Source organism: Drosophila novamexicana, unplaced genomic scaffold (assembly GCF_003285875.2).
Source record: "Drosophila novamexicana strain 15010-1031.04,08,12 unplaced genomic scaffold, DnovRS2.1 tig00000108-arrow-pilon, whole genome shotgun sequence".
Taxonomy (NCBI): domain Eukaryota; kingdom Metazoa; phylum Arthropoda; class Insecta; order Diptera; family Drosophilidae; genus Drosophila; species Drosophila novamexicana.
In genome coordinates this window covers 4,481,516-4,501,938 of record NW_020824772.1, presented here as the reverse complement: position 1 = coordinate 4,501,938, position 20,423 = coordinate 4,481,516, and the positions used below count along the sequence as shown (strand labels likewise).

Below are 20,423 nucleotides of genomic sequence, written 5' to 3'. Positions count from 1 at the left end.
TGAAGGAACATTTGTGATTGCGATCTATTTTATGGAGTTTCACGACTTCAAAAATGTATATATTTCTAGAATTGGACTGCACTAAACCGAGTTATATTCATTTAAAGATTTTAAAAACTTTTTTTTGAATCTGAACATCTCGGGGAAAATAAAGAAAGATCTTTACAATGTATACATTTCAATACTTGTACGGATAAACACAGTCAATTGACATTCGAAGCAGAAGTTCTACATTTAGACCCTTATGGACTGGTCTAGAGACCAGCACTATCGATTAACACTAAAAAAAAAAAAAAAATTCTAAATGTAAACAATATTTTTCTAAAATGGTAAGTGTTACATTTTTAATTTCCGGGAAATTGGGGTCAGTTCTGAAATCAAATATTTTGGATCTAATCTGATCTTCACAAGTCGCAAACGGCAATTCTTTTCAAGATAGGACTTTATTTATCAGAGTTTAAATTTAAAAATATATATCATTTATATATCTCGGGTGAATAGTCAGAAATTAAAAATTACACGTTATCCTGGACAAATCAAAATTTGGCTAAAAATTAAGTCTGTCCTGAAAGCAGAAAGTATATGAAAAAAAATCCGATTAAAATATTTTTAAAATTTATTTCAGTTTAAATAACTTGACAATAATAGTTGTATTTTTTTTTTCGTAGATCTTATATGCTGGTAGACCGGGTTAATTAATTGCAAATAATGTAATAATTAATATTTATGTAATATTAAACTAACTCACAATCATTTGAATTAAGTATTTTAAGTATATGTATCTATATACTTCTCGCATTCCCCACTTGCCAGTGCTCTTTTCATATAAATATATGTGTATATGTATTGGTGTGGGTGTGTTTGGGTGTATGTTGACGAAAATAAACTAAACAAACAGCGCCGATTCTAGACATTAAACATATCCTAAGAGAAAATGGTTCTGGCTGCTACATAATTTATATAAAAACAAACGCTGCGTTTGCTTTTTGTTCTTTTTTGTGGACCCTCTCCGGAGGCGTCATAATAATTGATCTTTACATATGATATCGATTTAAGGGTTTAGCTATGGGTGTGTGTGTAATGGCTTGCATTAGCTTACATCTCACGCACTCGAAAAATAGTAAATTAATTACAGATTATAAGCAAGTCCATGGCAAATGACAGCTTGCACATGGAGCTGCATTTCAACTAGCGCTTTATCGATTTTCTTATACATGTATTACATTTACAATTGTAGCTTTTTTTTTTTTCTTTTTTATATATATTTTCTTTAAACATTGCAGTCGTGTTTGAAGATCTATTTTTTATCTCAAGGTAAGACTGTGCACACTTCTGTGGCATTTACATTTAGGTTGGCGGCGTCTGTATCGGGAGAGGAGGACGCATTATCAATATTATGCACGATTTGGTTATCATTACAAAACAAAACACGATTGGCTGATGGATGAGACAATGCACAGGATCTAATGGAGCAGCGCGTGCAGCAGGCACACAATATTTACTAATCGATTGGGTTATTTGTGTAGAAATTGTCTTCCATACAAGTCAAGTTACAAAATTTCTAAATAAGACTTTAGAACTTAAATTAAGGTTCGCCATTAATATATTAATATTATTGTAGTTGTAGTTGTTATTGTTTGCTGCTCTCCGCTGCGCTCTGCTGCTCAATAATGTTGGATTACATTGATTGATGACTGTTCTCATTGTGTGTGTGTACGCATATTTGTAGTTGTGTGCTTGATTAACGTTGTTGCTGCTGTCAACAATAACCAAATCGCTGTAATTCTCATCTGGACAGACTGTGCGAGCGCTCACGGCTGCTGCTTCCGGACGAGAGGGGCTGCTTGCTGATGCCCGTTTCACCAACCCGCTGATGCGGTGGCAACCTGTCAAAGAACGGATGTCGCAGGGCCTCACCTGTGAACATCAAGAATTTAGATCGAGCATAAAATAGTTTTAGCCAAAAACTCACCTAACGTGATGCGCGACGAGGGCTCGTACTCCAGCATCTTTTTAATCAAGCTGAACAGCTCGCAGTGATCCTCGGTGTCGCTCAGTTGACAGAGGAACAAGGGCTTGCAATGATCGCGCACATAACGTCCTGCGCTGGACTTCTCATCCCAATCTAACTTACCATGATAGAAGTACTTTGTTTTGGTTTTGCTGTAAAGAGTGTGATTGCTACACATTAATTGATTTCGATGAAGAATACTGCGCCTTGAGTTAAAAAAGCATGAGCTGCATTGTATTACCGTGCCATGCGATATGGAATTTGTCCCAAGATGCGCTCCATCATGGCCAGATGCTCGCGATTGTCATGCGTCTGGAATAGCGTGATGCCCAAATACAGCTCAAAGAGAATGCAACTAAATTCAGTGAAAAGAAATTAGCCAAGTGTTTTTTTTTTTGTTATATATATATATATTAATATAAGGACGGGCCGCACTCACCCGATGGACCAAACATCACAGGGCTGTGACCAGCCAAGCTCCAGTATGACCTCCGGCGCGCGATAATGGCGCGTCGAGACAATTGTGCTATGGTGTTCATGATCAAAAGTGGCCGAACCAAAGTCAATTAGGCGCACGTCTGTGCTCTTGACGCGGCGCACTTCGCGATTCTATTGAAGAGCACACACGATAAGTACAATTTATAAAATTCAAGTATGGTCAACTAAGGGTCACTGTACATACAATTTTATGATTATAGTGAGACGTGTAATCCGAATCAACAAACAGTATATTCTCCGGCTTGAGATCTGTGTGGGTTAAACGATTGTCATGCAGAAACTTGACAGAGTAGCATAATTGATAGGCCATGTGGCGCACTTGGTCCAGAGAGTACGGCTCATAGTTGTTCTCGCGCTGCAATTAAACAATTTAAATATGAGACATTGTGTTCCCATCGACTAGTTGACAGCTAGAGCAACACATACCAAAAAATCGAAAACACTCAGTCCCAGCATTTCAAAAACTATGCACATATGTCCATGGTAATCAAACCAGTCAATCATTTTGACGCACAGGCTGCAAGAGATGAATAGATTAATTAATATTAATACAAATACCAAAAAGATCTTTAAGTGCAAACTTACTGATCACCATGCGGATCTTTCTGTGCTATCTTCTCCAAGGCATTGATCTCCAGCTTGGCAGCCTCGCGATATTTCTCAACATTCTTGATAATCTTCAGGGCCATGCAAAAATCACTGTAATACACATTCGTATACAAATATATAATATAAATAGGCTGTTTACTCAAATACTGGGGTAAGGGTTTGCTTTTTGGTACTTACCGCTCCATGTCTTTGACCTTGACCACACGTCCGAAAGTGCCTTCGCCCAGTGTGGCCATGATCTTATCTGAAAAGTGGCAAAAGGAGGCGTATTGTAGTCTGGTATTATCAAGTAAATGAAACGGCAATAATTGTTAATTATTTACGCTAATATCTAAACCTATAACTGGGCATCTTTCGGATTTAAGTAAAAATACCACAAAAATATGCTCTAACTTTGAACTGCTTTTGAGAAAATGTATGCGGAAAGTATTCAGTTTCAATATTATTTCATTAATTATGCGCCAAAAGTTCCGGAAATTTAATAAAGTACTCGAGTGTCTGCGTGTAAGTGTGTGTGTGTGTGGGTGTGTGAGAAACTTCAATTTAATTATGACTGGCAAAAGAAAAAAATTGGTAAGTTTTAATTTGAGTTGAACTGGAAAATTAACTTTTTGTTTCTTTTCTTTCTTTTACTTTCGGAAAATTTTGCTGGTGAAAATTGTGTGAACTTTTTTGTTTAGTGTTTTGGTGCGCTTTTAAAACGTGTCTTAAAGGCGCACGCGATTTGTTGCGACGCGACGATTTTGTCGAAAGATAATTAAGAAATAATAAAGAAAAGTTGTATAGTTGAAAACTATAACAGTTACGTGTAGACTTATTGTGCGGCAGTTTTTACTCAATGTCTCTTTTGAACTTGAAAAGTTTCTGATAATCTCTAAACATAAACATATAGAAAAATTAAAAACGAAAAAATTGTCACGAACATCTGTGATGGAGAATGTCTCCGTTGTGGTAAATTAAGTGACCATCAGCATCATCTTGAATGACGGGCTTTGCTGTCTGTTATGGGGCGAGCGTTCGACGAGAGGTTGGCGTGGTGGTGGCGATGGTGGTGCGATTGCAAGGTGCATTGATCCGTCGATTCAGAAGGGGAGGGGTGGCGACAATGAAGGCGACGAGGACGACGACGACGACGAGGACGAAGACGGCGGCGACGACGACGACGACGACGAATATTTAGCGAGTTATGTTTTGAGCGTATTTGGTAGTGGGTTGCGAGAACGTTGTTGTAGCAGGGGGCGTGGTTGTTGTTGTAGTAGTTGTTGTTGTAGTCGATGGCAGTTACACAGACGAATACATAAGGTGCGTGTGTGGTTAAAGTATGTAATTTGAAAGAGAGAAAAAGAAACAAAAAAGAAAGAGAAAAAAGAAAAAAAAAACACATTTTATGGGTCGCCAGCGTCCAGACATCCAGGCAATCACAGTTCATCATTTCAACACATAATCCGCCAGAAGATCCCGCGTTGGCACCACAACAATTCCGATTCCGGATATCCAATTTTCATCATATCACAAATATGCGCAATTCACAAATAATCCGCACAGCCCAGACATTCCATAAACCAACCATTTACATCATATCATCATCATCATCAAGTTGTTTGTACATCAACCCATCATCATCATCATCATCATTGTGATTTTCATCATCATATTCAGAAAAAACACGAGAAAAATACGTTTCGTTTGTTCGATAAGAAAATTAGTTCGGACAAATTTTTTTTTTTTTTTTTTGAGAGAGATTTTGTGTTTTACATAAATGGTTAATATATTTTTTTTTTTTTTTTTAATATAAAACATGTACAACAAATATCATATAACATTTTTGTATATATACACATATATATGCATGTATACACATGTAAATACGGGCATATGCACAAAAACAAAAGCTTTTGTGCCTTGGGCAGAGGAAAAAAAAAGTATTAAAAAAAAAATAAATAAACGAACCATAAAACGCATGGGCAAAAACAAATTGCATTCGCTTACGTCTACATATTGTTGTTGTCTTTTTGGAACATATTTTGTATACTTTTTACTTTTCTTTTTGAATATATTGATATTTAAACATATATATTATATATTGATTAATTGTTTTGGTATATGGTAAAAGAAAAACTAAGCATCTAATTGAAAATATCGAGAAATAATTAGAATAAATTTGATCAAGTTTCCTTACATGCAGGGAAAACGCATTAACATACGGCTGTTAGTGTTAACATGGCGCGCTGTTAGTTAGCAGTACTGTAAAGTGTGTTCAGGCTGGTTGGGTGAGTTGCGGGCTCGCATTGCAAGAAGCTCAAGCTGCATAGAATAATGCATCGAGTGGCTTACAAAGGTCGAGAGTGTCTTTGGAATGCGTGACCTATGGAACAGCGCCGACGAGGTGGCACTCTTTGACAGCAGATAGTGATCGTGCTGCTGCAGATAATGCGACGAGGATGACGACAAGGCCGACGACTGCTGCTGATGCTGCTGCTGCTGTTGGTAGGGATCCAGTTGCTGGCGATGCGGATACAGCGAGCTGCCCACATTGGAGCGCCGGCCACTGATGCCATAGTTATCGTGCAGATAGCTCGATCCGCTGCTGGGCTTGTACCGCTCGAATTCGCTCAGCACAGCAGCTGTGCGGGAGCTGGCGCCCTGATAGCGCAGTTGCTGCTGCTGTTGCTGGCGACGCGTGTCCGCCGCTGCCAGGCGCGCGCCAATGCCACCAAAGGCTAGCGCACCGGAGCTGGACGAGTGCAAGAGATTGCTCGGCCTATATTTGGACAGGTCGTTGTTGTTCCGATCTGAGTGGAGCAGAAAATGACTTTTTTTGTTGGCGCTGCTGCCGCTGCCGCTGGCTGTCGCTGTCGCTGCCGTGTCGTGCAGAGAGAGGTTAGAGAGAGCAGAGGGGATGTTGCATGAGTTCGTGTTGTTGTTACTGTTTATTGTGGCTGTTGTTGTTATGGGGGGAATCGAAGTACCATTGATGGAGTTGGTGGGAGTGTTGGCCTTGTCTGTTGTGCTTTTCGTTTTCTGTGAAGTGTCAGCCGTGTTGGTTAGTTGGACACCAGTTGTTCTGTTGGGCTCGCTATCGACCTCATCAGAGCTAGCCTCTGATGTGGATGAGCTGCTTGCATCGCTATCATCGTTAGTTACTTTTTTGCTGCGCGACTTTTTCTTGGGCGCCTCCTCAGCATGCGCTGCTGCTGCTGCTGCCGCTCCCGCTGCAGTTGCTGCGATTGCAGCGGCCTCATTGGCTGCCTGCTGTTCCATTGCCTCGGCTTCTGCCGCCGCTGCGGCTGCTGCTTCAGTCTTCTTGGCCTCCGCGGCGGCTTCTTCCATGCGCTTGACACGCTCTTTAAGCTCGCGCCGCCTGCGCATGCGTTCCTCAAATTTCTTAGCCTCGAGGAACTGATTGTCTTCGCGCAGCAGCATTAGAATGGCCGCATTGTCTTCCGAGGAGCGATCATCGGCTAGAATCTCGTGATCCTCGGCCGTTAGCTCTGGTGGTGGCGCCGGTTGCTCTCTGCGACGGTTGGCAAAGCGACTGCGCCAGTTCAGAACATGATCCTCCGTGTGGCCACCGTCTGGCGTGTCTGTTGCCGGCAGTTCGGTCTTGGTTCGTTCATAGGCTCGTGACAATCGCCCAGAGGTTAGCGCAGTATCCTCCACACCGGCTCGTCGACCATATCGGCCTGTTGAGTAGCCAGTGGCGCCACCAGCGCGTAGTGCGTCGTGATAGTCATGCGGCTGATATCGATTGTGGCCATAGTCCACCGGATAATTCTCGTCCAGCAAACGGTTGCCGCTGGTCAGGTAGCCACTGTCCGTGGAGTCGGCCATATATCGTTGGCGCTGGGCGCGCGTTCTGTAGGGCGTGCGCTCTTTGCGATCGGCAGCATTGAAGGAGCTCGACGAGAGCTTCGCTTTGGCCAATTGATGTGAGGTGGCGCTGCGCAACAGGCCACCATAGTCATCCGGTTCCAGGGTTTTGTCGCGATCCTCCTCGTGACGGCGTCGTCCAGCCGCACGCTCCAAAATGTCCGAATATTTGTTCTCCAGACGTGAGACCGCCGACACTGTGGGCGTCTTGTCTTTGTCCAAGAGCAGCTCGCGACGCTGTGCGTCCCAAGAAGAGAAACCAGTCAATTGGGAGGGGATTTAATGGATAAGGAAAGTGCTTTTAGCAGCGCTCGTGTGAAACCAATGGAAACGACAACGACGAAAACGAAGACGTTCGTCAAACATTTCACGCTCTGTCTGAGCCAGACGCAGATACATATGAAGCCAGTTGGGGGTAGACCTAGACCTAGAGAGAAGAAAACGACGCACTCGCATTTCGCAGACCCATTTAAATGGCCTTTTCGGCACTGGCTAATAACAGTGTTTGGGCAACTTAATTCCACATAATTTCACTCGCATTTGAAGCGTCTATCCAGCCGCTTTCTCTAACAAGAAACACAACATGTAACCGAACTGGGCTGGGCGGCTGTTCCGAGGAGGTGCGTCTATATTATTTAGAACGTCTAGTGAAAATCTAAACAAAATAACCACGGCCGACCTTCACAGTTTATATATATAGATGTATACATATATTTATATATATATATATGTATATGTATATTTAAATATACGAAATGCCAAAATCGTGAAATTGTGAATAGCTTTTTATACATTTAATGCAGACCAGAGAACTGAGAGAGCGAGAGAGAGAGAGAGAGAGAGAAGCGATAGACATGGGAGCAGGGTGAGCTGCCCGAGGCATGGACATTTGCTTGGAATCGAAAATAAACGCACACGGCAAGTAGGAAGATATAGAAGAATATATAGAAGACGATATAAAACAGTTTTGTGTGGGCAAATAGAAAATCCATACATATTTATATGTACATCTCTGCGCACGATCATCATATATGTATATACTATATACATACATCTGCTACATATATAGGTATACTATGGAGCAATAGGGGTTGCCGATGCATGCACTGAAGATGCGATCTTTTGCTACCTCCAACCCGCCTTCTTCAACCTGGGACAGAATTGGGACAGTGACTTGACTTAGCCATGACTCATGGTGACAGGTGGAAATAGGGCAAACAAAATTTCAAGTGATTTCCAAATCTGAAGAAATGCTCTGACAATGAGTCACGGGATGAATTTGGCTGCCTGGCTCCGATCAAATAACACGCAGCGCTTTCCATTGGCATTCACACAGCACGCTCCACTCATACTAACGTCGTCTAGGTCACGCCGCATCCCGGCGCCTAGGCCCCGTATGGCCGGCTTATAGTAGCTGCTGCCCACGGGGCTCAGATGGGTTCGCAGCGGATTGGCCGTCGTTGAGCTCTTCTGATAGCGGCCCATGAGGGCACCGCTGGTGCTGCCCACACCCACACCGCTGCCGCTGGTTGTGCTAATGGGATGGTAGCCGAGGCCACCGCCAGCATAGTAACGTCTATGACGATCGCTCATGGCGTTCTGTTCCCGATCCCGATCCCGATCACGTTCCCTATCCCTATCGCGTTCCTTGCCCCGTTCACGCTCCGCCTCCGGGCGTCTTCGACCGCTGGCGGACTTTTCCGAGCTGCGGCGACGTCTGTGTTGTGTTGTGAGGCTGCCCTTGTCTTTGTCTTTGTTTTTGTTGTTCCTATTGCTGCTGTTACTGTTGTTGTTGGCGTTTTCATTCGTTGGAGTCTTGGAGCCACTGCGTCTATTTTCGTTGCTTTCCTTATTGTTGCTATTGTTGCTGTTGTTGTTGTTGTTGCTGCTGCTGCTGTTATCCTCGGCTATGGCTGCTGCACTATAAAAGCCCAAAACAAAACAAGAATTGCTTATGACGCACTTAAAGCTTTCCCTTCTTCTATTCTTCTATTTAGTGTCGATTTTTAGTGTATATTTTGGTATTTGGTATTTTCCACGCGCCTGAATCGCGACGAACGCGCGTTGCCACGACACGGACCAAATAATAACTGAGGAAAATTCGATCGAAATTCGTGCGACGACGCACAGTGGATGTATGGGAAAATGTAGGAAAACACACCGCGCGGCTACCAAAAATATTGAGGAATCGTTTTTATTTTTGTGAAAAAGTGTGAAAATATTGCGCACTTGCCCAGCAGCAGCAGCAGCAGCAACAGCGGCAGCAGCCGGAGCAGCTGTGCGGGCGGGTTGGACAAAGAGAATGCGACAGAAAGTGAGAGAGCGAGAGAGTCGGAAAAGAAAAATGTGTGAGTGGGTGGATAAATGAATTATTTCGTTGTCTGCTTCTTCAGAAAATGCATTTAATTACTGCTGAGCTGATCGCAGAGCTTTCCATTTCCGTCAGTTAGCGAAACAAGGAAACGATCGAAAGTCTTGCGGTTAAAATGCTTGGAGGAAAAGCCTTGAACTTTGCTAATGAGCAGAAACACAAAATGAACAAAGCCGCGCAGAAAACGAAACAATTACGTTTGCATGCATGCATATTCCAAATGCGCGCATTAAAAACAAATAATTAAACAGTTAATGCATCAAAGGCACAGCGAGCGAGAGTGAGAGCGGGAGCGAGAACGAGAGAAAAGAACAGTGGCGTTGATCTCCCATGCTAAGAAGAAGAATAACAGCAGGAAGCACAGCAGCGGAGAGTTGCCAGACAGGCAAACACTCGGCTAGCAAGAGAGACAGACTGTCTGTCTTGAAAGCTTTTTGTGTAAAGCTTTGTACAATGTTAAATCGAAACTTTTCAATTAAAACTTTTAATTAGCCTGCTATTAAATAAAAATATGTAAAGATAAGTACATATTGTGCACATATATATACTTGGGGAATATGCACCGATACATAGGATAGATGTCATTGGGCTAGATAAATGGCCTAGAAACCATAGAAACTGTAAATCGTATGCAACTTTAAATAAAATATCTAATGAATGATTATTCTTATGTAAATGCTTGCAGTTCAATTGATGGTCTCAACAAGAACTTTACAATGATCTCTCACTCGCTCGCTTTCTTTTTGTTTTGACTATTGGTAATTGTTAGTATAGGCTTTCCAGTCTGAACGGTAAAAAGCAGAAATGATTAATTAAATCAAGCTCGATCATTTTCCACAATTAATTTTCACACTTTAGCACACACAAAAAGGCGAAGTTAAACGCGATTAACAACGCACTCGGCACGATCTTTACATAATTGGCTCCCTGCTAAAGAGTAGAACGCGTTCAGAAACGAAGCAGCGCGCTGCTGCGTTGCAACTAACGGCAAACGGCAAACGGCAATGAGGCAAATTACATACTTAAATTAACGACGAAAAAAAATTACCAAAAACAAAATCAAATGAAAATAAAATAAATGATGAGAGCTGCGACGCGTCTGGCAACATTTTGACCGAGTTTTTGTTGTTTGACGAAAGGCGGCAAAAGTAGAAACAAAAAAAAAAAAAAAAAACACCGCAAAATTAAAAATAATTTATACGTGTGTATGTGTGTGTGTACGAATGTATGTAACTTATTTGCTTCATTTCTTCTGCATCGATTACCGATTGCGCTGCTGTTGTTGTTGTTGTTGTTGTTGCTGCTGCTGCTGTTGTTTGTTATCAGGTCGTTCGCTCGGATTGCGTCGAAAGCGCTGCAGCAAACTGTTGCAGCTTTCGGAGAGCAGTTGCGTTACGCTCGCTGCCGTCGCGCTGCGCATGTAGCGTCGCTGCTGGCGCGGCTGTGCTGTTGCTGCCGCTGTCGGCGCCGACGTCGCTGCTTCCATGTCAGCTGTTTTCTTGCTGCTGCTGTTCGCGGTGTTCACAGCATTTGGCAAAATCTTTTCGCTTTTTTCGCGTTGAAAACGACTTAAAAATGTGGCCATTTTTTTTCCTTGCGCGTGGGTTTTGTTATCTGTTACTCTTACTTTTTCGCTCGGATGAAAATTCGATAATATTAATTAGATATCCATTTGTGAGAAGAGCACAGCATGTGTGCGTGCGAGGAGCTAGACAACAGATTGGAGTGCTGTGATTCGTTGTTGTTGTTTTTATCTCGCAGGCGAGTTAAGTTCTTCCTCTGACTTGAACTATTTAATGAATTGTACTAAAATAATTGATTTTGCTGCGCTATAGCGAGATTTTGGCATTTTTTGGCATTTACTCGATGTGATTGTACTGTATATATTATGTTAAGTATAGTATAATAGAATATACGTATTTACATATAAAGAGCGTATTCATGTGTTGTAAAAATATTTGAAATTGTACGATATTTGGCAGCTATTCGACAGAAATAGACACACAACAGAAGCAGCGACAATTTCCGATGGCAATTGCGATTCCAAATTCGATTTCCACTTTAATTTTCAATTTCATTTTTGGTGAATTATTTCAATTTGTTTATCGCAAATTTCGTCCTGATTTACACACGCACTTTGAGACATTTGCCAGCTGGCGGTCGTCGGTCGAATTTTGCGCGTTTCTTTGACGTTATTATAAATTTATTAATTATTATTATTTATTCTCTATTGGCTTTGTTCAAGCAGCGCGTCTTGGCGTTTTCAAGAAAAATCCAATCCGAAATCAGCGCAACGTTTACGAAAGCGCACGCCACAAATACTAATTATAAAAATTGAAAAATATCGCAACGACGACAGCGCCAAAGTAGCTGGCGAGTGTGTGCTCAGGGCGGAACATAGAACACGCTCCGTTTCGATCTCTGAACCGGGCGGGCGCGCTTGTGGCCACTGCGGGAGAGCTGCTGCACAGCCGCCAGTTTCTATTATTGTTTGCTAGGTAGCAAAGAAACTAACCACAAGCAGACGCCAAAGCGAACGTCAATTGGCTTAGAGCCGCACGGGAATACTCTATGCCTAGTTCGGGGCAATACTAGAACAAGGTCGAATACAAAATCTACGAAATCAGATTATTTTTTGAAGAATGTTTTATGGAATCTGGGAAAGTAAAAACATATATAAAGGATTTTTATTTAACGAAACATCTGCATTTCCTATGAATCTAGAGGCAGACGTCATTTTAAAGAACTTTTCTTATCGATTTTTTTTAAAAATATTTTTAACAAATACAAGTAGGATAATTTGAGCAAGGCATTTCAGAAATATGTAGAACCTTTCTACCGCTTATTTTATTTCATTTTAAATTATTTGTTTGTTTATAGATTTTCTGTAAGCATTATAGAAAAGCTATAGAAAATACTACTATTGTAAATGGAGTAAGGGTAACCAGGATTCGTTGGCTATCCAAAGTCGACGCCACAGCAGTTCAGAGAGAAAGAAAACTCATGGGAATGTTCGCATAAGTATGTTTTATGTGCGAGTTGTTGTTACATATTTTAAAGGCTGGCATTCGCCGATTGTTTGGCATTTCGTGAGTTTTGTTTTGCGCCGAGTTATATTCAAGTTATAAATAGAAGAAGTTTGGCAATATTTAAACAGAAATTAGTATCAGGCGTTAAATAATATATATATTTATGCTTTTGTTTTGGAAAATTATAGTGAAATCAATTTAAAGTGTTTTGAATGTTTTTTTTTTCTTCTTCTTTTTACTAAATAAACAAAATAAATTAAGTGTGTGGCTATTTTTAGCGAACCACAAAATTGACATTGAATTTTTTTTTTTTTTTGGTCGATTGTGCAACGTTGTTGCTCGACCGAGGCAAGTGCAAGAGTCTGACGCGAGAGGCCACAAGAGAGTGCCGACAAGGCGATCAAAGGGGGAGCAGGAGGCGAGTGGGAAGGGGAGCGTGAACAGGTTAGGGGCAAGTTTCGCACAGGAAGTGCGCGTCACAACAATCGACAAATTCTGTTTTTGCGGCCCCCCCGAAGAGCCCAAAGAGCGCGAAGAGCCCAAAAGCAACGAGCGAAGAAGCGGTGGCCTTTTGGAGTGCAATGAGTCAGCGGTCTATTTCGAGAGGCTGAGCTGCCTCGCCGAGCGTTTGTTTGTTGTTATGGTGTTAGTTGGCAGTAAAAGGCGGCAGCATTCCGGACACATGTGCAACATACAACAAGAATCAAAATTAAAAACAAAAACAAACGCTTAAGCCAAGATACAAAACAATAACAAAATAGTTGGGCATCGAATCTACCTCGATGAAATGCAGGCCCAGAGCGGACTTGGACATTTCAATTTGCTGCTGCTGCTGTTGTTGTTGTTGTTGTTGTTGTTGTTGTTGTTTTGAGTGGCTGAATATGACAGAATTGCTTTGTAGTGACTGTTGTTGTTGTTGCTGCTGTTGTTGCTGCTGTTGCTGATGATGGTGTTGCTGTGGTTGCTGCGCTGCCTGCGGTTGCATGCCCGCTGATGCAGGCGGCAGCGGGCCATAAAACAATTGCGTATTTGTATTCGGATCGTATTGAAGCGTCGCACCGCCACCGCCAGACGTCGAAGCGGAAGCATTGATAAACTGCTTATGCGGATGTGGTTGAGGCTGAGGCTGGGGCTGCCCCTGGTACTTGACCGGCTGCATCACCTGGCTCTGACTGGGCTTCAGATACGCATACGGATCGAAGGTCTGCAACGGCTTACGCTCGTGCGGCTGCTGTTGCTTGGGCAGATTATAGTAGTTGCGACTCATCATGCCGATTCCAAAATTATGCGGCTGCATCATGCTGGGTCGCTGTGCGGCGCTGAAGGATGCCGAATGGGTCAGCGGCGCAGCGCCGGCGCGTGGATAAACGGGCTTCGCATTGATCAGCGCCTGGTAGCTGCTGCCGTACATCTGTGGAGCCATGCCAGCTGGTTGCGGCTGCTGCTGATGCACTGGCTGTCCAAATTTGTTCTCCTTGTTGGTGTTCTTGTGCATGAACATGGCCAAGCCGGAGCTGGGCTTGGGTGCCTGCTTGGCCAGGTGCGAGGAGGAATAGGATTGCTCCAGCTTGTGGGGCTGATATTGCTGTTGCTGCTGCTGGTGTTGCTGGAAGGGATCGCTGCTGCCATTCATCACCGAACAGGCAAATGAGTTCCAGTTTAAGAATGGACGCTTTTGCTGCGGATAATTCTGTGGCTGCTGCTGCTGCTGTTGTTGTTGTTGCTGCTGCTGTTGTTGTTGCTGCTGCAGTAGACGTTGATAGCCCATGGGCAGCTGAGAGGTTGAGTTGGATTTGCCTATGGGATAGGCCATCCTTTGTTGCTGTTGCTGCTGCATTAGCGGCTTCTGCGGATCGTACAGCTGCACTGGCACGGGTATCTGCGATTCGCTGGCAAATTTGCCGGCGCCGCTGCCGCTGCTGCTGCTGCTCTTGATCACGACGGCAGCATCTTCTTTGTGTTCAGCTGTCAGCGATTGTGACACAGTTGCATTGTTGTTGTTGCTCTTTAGCTTTAGCATGTCATTTAAACATTTTTCTAGCTTGTTGTCGACGTCTTTTTGACGCTTTGTGGCTGCCGATGAGCTTGTTGTTCCTCCTCCACCTCCTCCTGTTGTTGTTGTTGCTGCAACTGTTGCTGTTGTTGCTGTAGCTATTGTCGCGGTAGTTGCTGCTGGCTGATCAAAGTTGGCGCCGTGCTGCTGCTGCTGCTGTTGCTGTTGAGCGGCTGCTGCAACCGTTGAGGGTATGTGAAAGGATGAGGTAAACTTTGAGAGCTGCGGCAGATGGGTGGTGCAGCAGTTGGTCACGGTAAAGCTACTGCTGCTGATTGTGCTGTTGCTCTTCTCCGACTTGCGCTCCAGCGAGGCGCTTGTTTCGTTAGAGGCCTCAGCAATGGGCGTGGCCAGCGCTGGTGCAGCTGCCCCAACAGCTGTTGACGCCTGTTTGGCCGGCTCTGTGGGTCGGCGGAAGAGCGCGGCCGCACACCGCGGCGACGGCACACAGGAGCTACTGGAACTTTTGAGCACGCCAGCATTCGGTTTACTCGTTGGATTTGGCTGTTGCTTGACTGCAGGCGGCTCCTTGCGCGCCTGCGCCGTCCCAGTCGTTGTTGTGGGCAGCAATATTGCCGAGTTGGATGTGCTGCGACTGAGCGAGGGCAGATGCTTCATGTAGCAGGGTATGTGCGTGCGACTCGAACTGCGCAGCAGAGGCGCCGCCGGACTGCCGGAAACATGCGTCATGGAGACGCTCTTGTTAAGCTGTTGAGCAGCTGCCAGCGGCTGCGTCGGCAGCTGTTGCTTGACGGGCACGCGGCTGGTGAAAGGCGTCGTAGTCGCCGCCGTTGCCGACGTGGGCGATTGTTCGTTGCATACGATGAGCTTGTAGAGATCGTCTTTGGTGACGGCCTGTCTGACCTTGAGATCCAAGTGCGACAACGAGGCGTTCTTCTGTAGGCGATGGTTGTGTGGCTGCTGTGCCGGAGACGGCTGCTGCTTTTGCAGCTCCTTCTGGGCCGCCTCGGCGACCGTGGGATCGAATATGGCCAGCTTCTTGGCCGTCTTGGCATCCACCTTGAAGGGCTGCCCAGCATCGCCCAGCTGAGCGCCACAGATTTTCTCATAGTTCCAAAACGTGCGCTTCGGCGTCTGACGCTTCTGTGAGCTGCAGAGGTTCTCGCTCCAGAAATCGTTCATCAGCTGCTTGTTAAGCGACAGATTCGAGTCAGTAAGCAGGCCATTCTTTGGCGCTCCTTGTGAGCGTAATGGGCCACAGCTGGGCGTGCCCATGGGCATGTTCGAGCTGGATATGCTACGCTGCAGCTTGGGCTGCTCGTTCGCGTTCGCCTGGGCGAAGATTGAAGGATAGGCAAGCCGCGTCGCCCGATTGGAGGTCAAGTTGTTGGCGAAATTAATGGAGGATGATTTGGAGAGGCCACTGGCACCGCTTGGCGTAGACGCCTGCGACTTCTTAGGCGCCACAGATTGATGTGAGTTGGATTTGGTTAGTGGTTGCTGTTGCTGCTGGCGCTTGAGGCGATCGTACAGATCTTCACACTCCTGGAACTCTTGATGCAGCTTGCGATCCAGTTCACTGTAGTCGGGCAGACTCTTCAAATATTTGTTCATCATCTCGATCTCAGCGTCATAGAAATTGGCATCTAGCTTGGCGCTGCTGGTGGCCGCGGCCGACTTCTCCTCCAGCTGTTGCTGTTGTTGCAGCAGCTTGTCCAGATCGATTTCCCCAGCATTTTTGCCGCCTGCACCCGGCTTTTGCTTGGGCGCACGGCACGGCACCGGCGGTGGCGGCGACGATGATGGCGAGCTGCAGGATGACAGCGATATACTTGAGGCGGGACTGCTGGCTATGGTGGCCATAGGGCGCGCAGGTGTTGTGATGGTGCCAGTGGACGCATTGTATGCCATTGGATGGTGTTTGCGCGGCAGAGGCGGCGTTGACTTCGGACTGGCTGGCAGCAGCGGTCGATTCTTGCGCGGCGCCAGCGGCGAAGAGATGGGCGAGCGAACCGCACATTTGGTTTCCGGCAAGCTGGACGACAGCACCGACGCGAACTGCGGCGAAACGACCTGAAAGAACTGCTGGCCGCTCGCGGGCGGCGGCGTTGGTTTTTGCATTATGCACGGCGACGAAGATGACGACACAAATGCGTCCCCATTTGGTCTCATTGCGACGCTGGGGCATGCGGCAGTGGCGGCAGCAAGCGCAGTCTGTGCCTCCGGCTGGGCTGATTTGACGGCGGCGGTTTTGCCAGCATCTTGACTCATTTAAGCAACTGGAGGAACGCGCGCGAACTGCGTAGGAATTCAGAGGAATGCAGAGCTGTGAACTAGTTCCAAACTAAGAGCTGGTAGTACTAGTTCACAGTTACAAATACTAAGCTCTTAACGGTAACTGTTAATCCAGAAGTTCTGGCAAACTTAAGGCTTAGCAAGTCATTTCACGTTGAGCTTTCCGACTAAAAGCTCACTAATATTAATACAACACGATTTACCAGCGTGTGTGTGTGTGTGTGTTTGTGCGTGTCTATGGCATTTTCTAATTGTTTTTTATCAATAACAGTATCGATAGCAGCAGCAAACGAGGCAAATGAAAACACATTTCGATACAGAAAGAGAGAGATAGAGAGGGGGGAGAGAGACACCGACTGACACTAGACGCAGAACTGGACAACAGATCACCAGACAGACAACCAACCTGCAGATACTGTTCCGGTATCTTACTGTTCTTCGGCACAATTATCTTTTTGATTATTATAATCTTATCGCCCTCGATTCTCGTTATGGTTATGGGCACCCCTGGTTGTGGGCGCTGCGGTTTGGCCACAACCGCCGGACGATTGACGGTCCGCACCACTTGTGGCCCGGTAAGAATTCCACCCGGCGATGGCTTTGCCGCCGGCGGTGCAGGCTTCGGCTTTGGCTTTGGCGCCGGCTTGTACTCCTTGTTATCGCTGCGCACAATGGACAGGTGATAGAGGGGCTTGTCATCGTCCAGCACGCTCTTCTGTGGTGCCGTCTTCTTCTCTACTTTGCGCAGCACTACGCCCAGCATAGGCGCATCCTTGGGCTTGATGGTAACCGAGCCGCTTGGGGCTGTCACCCGCTTGAGGCACACACCCAAATTGGCACCCACGGGCGGGGGTGTCTTTGTGCGATGCACCATTTTACCGCTGGGTATTTCACGATATCCATCCTCCTGGCCACCCGGACGTTGTGCGTCCCTTGCCGGCGGCATCTCAGGATTGGTGTGTAGCATCGGTTCAGGTGCCACCAACGGTGCAGGGCCGGGAAAGAGCGCAGATAAGCTACTGCGGCGGCGATTCATGTTTGGCGCCGATACCGTCTTCGACAGCGGAAACTTAGACGGCGCTGCCAGCTCCGCTGCTAGATCAGTGCTCATGGCGCTGGCGTTGCTGCCGCGGCGACTGACACTTACACTGCCGCTGGCGGGCGCAGAGTCCATGCTGCTGATGCTCGAGCTGTGCAGGCGTTCGGGTGCAGCGCTTCTCTCGTGGTTTCGCTCTGCTGGCGACGTGCTGCGCTCGCGGCTGCGATGATGGGAGCGTGCGGCTCGAGCTGCCCGCTGCATGCGCAGCAACTCAATGGAGTCGGCCAGGTGCGAGTTGCTCTTGGTGGGCGAGGAATCGCCAGAGATGGCATTGCCCTCGCCTGCGTTCATCAAATGCATTTCCATTGCATCATCCAAAATGTTGGGCAGTGAAATGAGACGATCACGTGGCGCCTCAGCAGCCGGCAAAAGGCCCTTGTGCGATGGACTCGGTGTGGCGTCCTGTTGCCTCTGTTGCTCCGCTTCCAGCCGCTGTCGCTCCATGACACGATGCAGCTGCTGCTCAGCTTCAAGAGCGGCTCGTGCTCGCGCCTGCGCCTCTATCTCAGCGGCCCGACGCGCCTGCTCCTCGGCCAGTGCGCGCGCCTTGGCCTCGGCTTGGGCACGAGCCTGTGCCTCGGCCTCGGCGGCAGCTGCGGCGCGAAGATTGGCTAGCTCCGTGGCCGTCATTTGCTTAATGCTCAGGCGACGCTCTGAATCGATAATTAACTGGATCTGGCCACTGCCCTCCGGTCGGGCAGTGAGATCCGCGCAGCTGAGGGCGATCAGTTCGCTTAGTTCGTTTGACATCGCGGCTGCCAATATACGCGATATTTATATGTGTATATATATTTATAGATATATTTATATGATAACTGCGAGTATCTTGAATCTGTTATCTAACTTTTCACTGGTGTATCAATCCCAATGTGAATTGCGTTGGGTTCGACTTGCTCGACGCGACTCGCGACGCTGCTGGCGTTTGCTATAAAGAAACCTGCTCGATAGCCCTGTGAAGATTGAAGATCGTCGATATGGTGTTGGATTGGAGGATCGGTAGGTTGTGGGGAAAGCAAAGCGCTCAATGTCAATGCCTCATTGGCATTTTGGCAAATGCATTTAGTCGTTTAGTTTCGATTTGACTTATTAATTGTTCGGTGAGTTGCCAACAACAAGACCAACAACAACTACAACAACCACAACAACAGAAGCGAAAAGGAAAAACTCTTCTCCTCCACCCTGCTCATTGGCGCCCGATGCGATACAAGCAGATATATATATGTACACACACATATAATATGTAAACGTTGTCTATACCTGAATGGCACATTGGCTGGGCCACTCGAGCTCGACATACAGACAAAACACATACATATGCATATCGTAAACAGCAATGAGCTCATTGATCGGGGCGCCGCAGAGCAGCCTGCCAATTCCTGGCTAACGCCTGCACCCGACAATGCCCCCAAATGCCTACACCTTGCCCTATATATGGGAAGCGTGTTGTAGGAGAGATGCTGGAGCAAGAGCACACCAATCGGAAGACTAAATACATATGTATATATCCAAGTGAGTGACGGCCCTGCCTGTGATATATATATATAAATATATATGGAAGTACATCTATCTACATATATATATATATATATATTCTATATAGAACTCGCCAGCGGTTTTGATCTCTTAGCTGTTTAGCTACTAGTTGCCTCTGCCTGCTAGAGTGTGTTCGGTTCAAAATCTGTTTTTATTTTTAACAAAAAAAGACGACAACGCACGTAAATTGGCGCAGTAGTCATGTATGTGCTACATATGTAAATCTATGGCTATCTGTGCATGTGTGAGTGTGTGTGTGTGTGTGTGTGCTTTGTACAGTGTGAACTCTTGCAAAGAACTAGCCTATGTAAACAGTTGGTTTTTACTTAACAAATTGTGTTTATCAGACGCAATTCTCTATTTCAAAACTATCAATACTTAATTAGAATTTTAAACTTTTGATATCTATCAAAATTTCATTTAATTATATTTATAATTATTTATGTAGTTTCTTGTATTTTATACTAGATTTTCACTGTCGCACCTTTGCAGATCTGCCTGTCATATATAAATATGAAAAATCTTCTACTTCTCATAGCTTGGGTCTTTTTCTTATATGGGCAATATGTGCTTGGACTTTTTGCTGTGTTTTTGTGAAAATAAACGCGCGTACCAAAAATAAATCCAAACATTACAAAAATAACTAGAGAAGATTGCTCGCCGAGCAGAAGAAGAAGAAGAAGACGAATTAGTGGCAGCATCAAAGATCAACATGATGGAACTGCCCGCTAGACGCTGCTGTTGCTGTTGGCTGATGAATAATCCCTGCGGATCTCTGATGCACATACTATATATATACACGTGTATATATATATATGAATAGTATATATTTAAATGAGTGTGTGTTCCATTTGTGTAAGTCGTAAGTTGTTTTTGTTGCTGTCGTTGTTGTGGTTGCATGAGATGCTGTTGCCGTTTGTTAGTTTTAAGTTTTTGTTTTGATTTGCTTGGCCGCTGTGCTGTCCGTTGATGTGCTTCTTCTTTCTCTCGTTTTCTAATCGAAATGTGTTTTTGTATCTTTCAAATCGAAAAAGTGCAAATTTCAGGCTCCAATTTAAATGTTACACCTGTTTTAAATTTTTAACTGAGCGCAA

General features: G+C 45.4%; 2 protein-coding genes across 2 annotated transcripts; both read right to left on the bottom strand.

Annotated features, from left to right (window-relative positions):
• Positions 1 to 611: 611 nt before the first annotated feature.
• Positions 612 to 18,561, bottom strand: LOC115757716. The gene is given in 12 exon segments (XM_030698078.1): positions 612 to 1,917; positions 1,973 to 2,181; positions 2,253 to 2,366; positions 2,451 to 2,620; positions 2,694 to 2,864; positions 2,936 to 3,026; positions 3,095 to 3,208; positions 3,296 to 3,362; positions 4,042 to 4,117; positions 13,167 to 14,564; positions 14,625 to 16,681; positions 17,100 to 18,561. Coding segments are annotated over 12 exon segments (6,045 nt in total). The 5' UTR covers positions 18,547 to 18,561; the 3' UTR covers positions 612 to 1,786.
• On the bottom strand, positions 7,754 to 11,655 carry LOC115757715 (uncharacterized protein DDB_G0283357-like). The gene is made up of 2 exons (XM_030698077.1): positions 10,625 to 11,655; positions 7,754 to 8,909 (listed from the first exon to the last, which is right to left on the bottom strand). Exons 1-2 carry the CDS (start codon positions 10,942 to 10,944, stop codon positions 8,255 to 8,257), a joined length of 975 nt encoding a protein of 324 aa, XP_030553937.1. The 5' UTR covers positions 10,945 to 11,655; the 3' UTR covers positions 7,754 to 8,254.
• Positions 18,562 to 20,423: the final 1,862 nt, after the last annotated feature.